General features: G+C 36.5%; 1 protein-coding gene across 1 annotated transcript in view; it reads right to left on the bottom strand.

The window, feature by feature from the left end:
* The window catches only part of tcf25 (TCF25 ribosome quality control complex subunit), an 83,072-nt gene that overhangs the window by 65,690 nt on the left and 13,078 nt on the right, over positions 1-4,304 (bottom strand). Inside the window, exons 8-12 of the mRNA XM_016451811.1 lie at positions 3,238-3,289; positions 3,042-3,135; positions 2,773-2,865; positions 2,529-2,634; positions 822-981 (exon numbers count right to left, since the gene is read on the bottom strand). Coding sequence (XP_016307297.1) covers positions 822-981; positions 2,529-2,634; positions 2,773-2,865; positions 3,042-3,135; positions 3,238-3,289 — 505 coding nt within the window. The remainder of the gene's footprint in view (positions 1-821; positions 982-2,528; positions 2,635-2,772; positions 2,866-3,041; positions 3,136-3,237; positions 3,290-4,304) is intronic.

Raw genomic sequence — 4,304 nt, 5'->3', positions numbered from 1 at the left:
ATTCTGCTGAGGTGAAATTCAGTGCAGTCATGTATCGTGATACGTATCGTATCGTGGCCTCTGCATCGTGATGCGTATCGTATCGTGACTTTGCTGGTGATACACAGCCCTAAAAATAACATGAATTACTGAATAATTCAAGGATATTTTCTTCAAATACACAAATTATAGGCACTTTTCAGATGGGACATCAAGTTCATATGCAACAGCCAACTTAATCTCGAATACCTCCATTCTACTCTCTGTTGTTGGTGTTTCTTTGTCTGCACACAGCACTGTTCACATGCTAAGTAGTAATGGAGCATTTTAATGAGTACAGGAGTGCAATATCGGGCCCGATAGGGTGCATCCCTAAAAAAAAAAGTACTGAGAAAAGTTCATTTTTTTGAGCCATTTCATTTTTCTGGTTTAAGAAGTTGAGCCAATGTTAAAATTTCTAATTTAAATTTAATTATACATTTCTCAGTTAAATTTATAAAATACAGCAAAGTACTATTGTTTTGTTTTCTCCGCTTACATTTTTATTTATTAATCTTTATAAGGAGCGTGTTGTAGGTCTGTTTTATTAGTTGTTGTCTCCACATCCAACCAGGAAAGAAAGAAAGAAAGAAAGAAAATGAATTTTTTTGCACTTTAAACAATTTTATGCACTCTACTTGTGTTAACAGCCAGGTTTCTTCTTTACGATAAACAATATAACATGGCGCTGTTTGGTTTATATTTATTTGTTGGGCCCTCTTACCTTAAAGTTCGTTTTTAAATACAAAATGTAAGTTTGTTAAAGAAAAGTGGGAAACAAGTTGAAATAATCTGAAACTCACCACCAGGAAACATGATGAGAGCGTTTTGCAATAGTACATTGGATTTCTGCTTCAGCTGTTGGTTCTCCACAGGTGAAATGTCTTCCTGTTGGCTCAGATGATAGTAGGAAAGAGCCACAGAAAAGGAAAAGTTTGGCAGCTGGGACAGATTTCGATGGACCTGAATCAACAGAAGTACAGATAATGTTAAATGTGCAAAGTACCAGTGTGAAGTGTGTATTATTTAGACCAGGGAAAGGCAACGTCGGTCCTGGAGTGCCGCTGTCCTGCAGAGTTTAGCTCTAACCCTAATCAAACACACCTGAACAAGCTAATCAAGGTCTTCAGGATTATTAAAGCTTCAGACAAGTTAGGGTTTTTTTTCAGGGTTGGAGCTAAACTCTGCAGGACATCGGCACTCCAGGACCGACGTTGCCTACCCCTGATTTAGACGCTAAGCACAGCTATTTAGTAGCATAACAGATTGCTTGTTGTGTCCCAAATGTGTGACAACTGCATCTCCACCACTAAAAACATTAAATATTTATTGGTCAACTGTTGAATATGCATTATTGAAGGATGCTGAGAAGATACATCAGTAACTGGTCAGAGACTAAAACCTACAAACAATACCTACAGTGGATATAAGAATCTACACAAACCTTGTTAAAGCTGCATCTTTTTTTATATTAAAAAAATAACTCCAAGATAAAATGACATCAGAACATTTCTTCCTTTAGCCAACAAGGTCAGATGCGAATAAAAACATGAATACACTGGAGAGTTGCTTTATAATAGAATTTGAAGTTGTAATTCTGTAAAGCTGCTTTCAATCTATTGTTTGTTAAATGCTATATAAATAAACAAAGTGAGTTGACTGGAGTGCCAAATTACAGAGCAGGTGCAAACATATCCACACGATGAGATGATTTCTTAACTGCTGTTTTCTCACTACATTCATTTTTGTTACGAGTTTATTTTGTTATTGAGATGAAAGCATGCAGTACATATTTAAGTAGCATGAACAGTAGCAGTAGCATGGGCGTTGTGTATTTAAAATATGTATATACTTAATGTTATTTTATTCTCAAATAAGACTACAGTCTCCACCTCTGTTCATAACAACTCCTCAAACCTTAGTTGGCCCGCTTTTGGGCAGGCCAAAAATCCCTGGAGGCTACCCCCAAGGAGGCTTGATCAAGCCCTGGAAGTGACACCCATGTAAGAGTGGCAAGGAGAAAACCACTGCTAACCCAGAAGAACTTTAGGGCTTGACCAAATTTTGCCTTGATGAAATTCAAACATTTTGGGAGAATTTTTGTGTACTGATGAGTTGAAACTATAATTGTTTGGAAGATGGGGTCCTTATACATCTGGCGTAAACCAAACACCAAATTCTACAAAAAGAACACCATACCTACGATCAAGCATAGTGGTGGCAGTGTGCTGTTGGAAGGATGTTTTACTGTTTCAGGGCCTGGGCAACGTTTTTGAGAGAATAATTGAGGGAAACTAACTCTGCTCTCTACCAGAATATCCTAAAGGAGAATGTCAGGTCTTCGGTTGAAGTTGAAGTTTAAATGCAACAAGATTATGCAGTAAGACAATGATCTAAAGCATAGCGGCAAGTCAACCTCTGCAAAATTAAAGTTGTGGAGTGGCCTAGTCAAAGTCCTGACTAGAACCCAATTGAGATGTTGTGGCAGTTCAGTACGATAAGTTCTTTACCTCCCATTCCTCATAGAGTCGGATGAGGGTGGTGTACTCGCGACAGCGCAGGCACAGGAAGTCAAAGATCAGCAGCATGCAGAGAGGGTCATTATCTGGATCCAGACTGGAAGCATATTTAAAAAGATTTTTAAAAATGACCTGTCATGTTTTATACAATACGTCTGGCTGACTGACCATGGATGATGGATTTTGTTTTATGAATGTGATACATTTATTGTATTAATCTGATGTGGGCTAGTACCTCAGAATCAGTTTGCAGTACTCCAGGGCTGTACGTGGACAACCTCTCTTCTCCAGAAATATCATATGCTTGAACAACACTAAATAAAAGGCCCTGTAGATACAGAAGAGAGTGAGAGATTTCGTCAAAAGTTATGCTTTCTCTTAATGGTGCTCCAAAAAAACAATGATGAATAGTAACAATATAGATGTTAATACCAACAAGAATTAGTGTGCAGCATATCTTTCTGGGCACCTGCAACATGATAATGACTGTAATGAAGGTCTCACCTGTTCTCTGGTCTGCAGTAGTCCAGTCGACACGTGCCTGACGTCAGGCTGAACACAGGGTGGAATGCACACTCAAAACTATATAAAGCCCTTTCTGCAGAGACAAACAAAACAAACAAATGCTGTACTGTATATTCCCTTATATTTTAAACATATTATCATCTCTTCTATATATCAAACACCATCTCTGGGTCACTTTCACTTATGATGTGTATTTGAAAACACACCATGCCAACCATCTTCCCAAGCTTGTAATGAGAATTATTTATAAAAGACCTTAGTCAGGGTAGCACCATATTTATTTTTTGACAGGAATGACAACAAGGCTCTAAGCAATAGAACTTGGAATGCGCGGTTATTTAAACAACATACCTAGTGTTCAGTTGATGAACCGGTTTTTCCGAAAAAAAAAAAAAAAGTTAAGTAAACAAAAACACTATTAAATTACATGATCTAAAACCTTTATACAGTGCGTGCCACTGTAAAGACTGCAAGTTTATCCCTCACAGCCTTGTTTTCAAACGTGTCATATTTAACCCTTTAGGCGCCAGGGTTTTTTTGGAAAAATGCTGGATTTTGACATCAAGATTTCAAATGCTTGTGGCTTGAAAGGGCTTAAAGATAGAGATCTAATGTAAATTAGAGAAATGTTGGGCATGACCGAAAGTTTATGTGGGGTGTAAATATACTCATCTAATTTGCATATTATGACGTCATCAGGGGCGGCCCTCTTGCATGTCATAATATTCATAATAGATATTGAATTGATGTTTGAACTTATTTGCATGTTTTGTTTTTTTTTTGTCTTTTTAATCCTCATTCCAAATTATCAGAAAAGAGGAAACCAACAATAAAACAGGAGAAAGTACTAAATTATTACTTTACTGTATAGTAGTAAAACGCATGTGAACAGTAGTCTACTTTTTGATCAGTTCATCAGTAATATTCAGGAAATAATAGATATTGAATGGTTGTTTGAACTTATTTGCATGTTTTTGTTTTTTTTATCTTTTTATCCTCATTCCAAATGATCAGAAAAGAGGAAACCAACAATAAAACAGGAGAAAGTGCTAAATTATTACTATATTACTATACTATATAGTAGTAAAACGCATGTGAACAGTAGCCTACTTTTTGATCAGTTCATCAGTAATATTCAGGAAATAATAGATATTGAATGGTTGTTTGAACTTATTTGCATGTTTTTTTTTGTCTTTTTATCCTCATTCCAAATGATCAGAAAAGAGGAAACCAACAATAAAA

This window comes from Sinocyclocheilus anshuiensis, unplaced genomic scaffold, assembly GCF_001515605.1.
Source record: "Sinocyclocheilus anshuiensis isolate Anshui unplaced genomic scaffold, SAMN03320099.WGS_v1.1 scaffold1056, whole genome shotgun sequence".
NCBI lineage: Eukaryota > Metazoa > Chordata > Actinopteri > Cypriniformes > Cyprinidae > Sinocyclocheilus > Sinocyclocheilus anshuiensis.
Note: the sequence above shows the minus strand (reverse complement) of the source record. Positions and strands in the feature narration are given on the sequence as shown.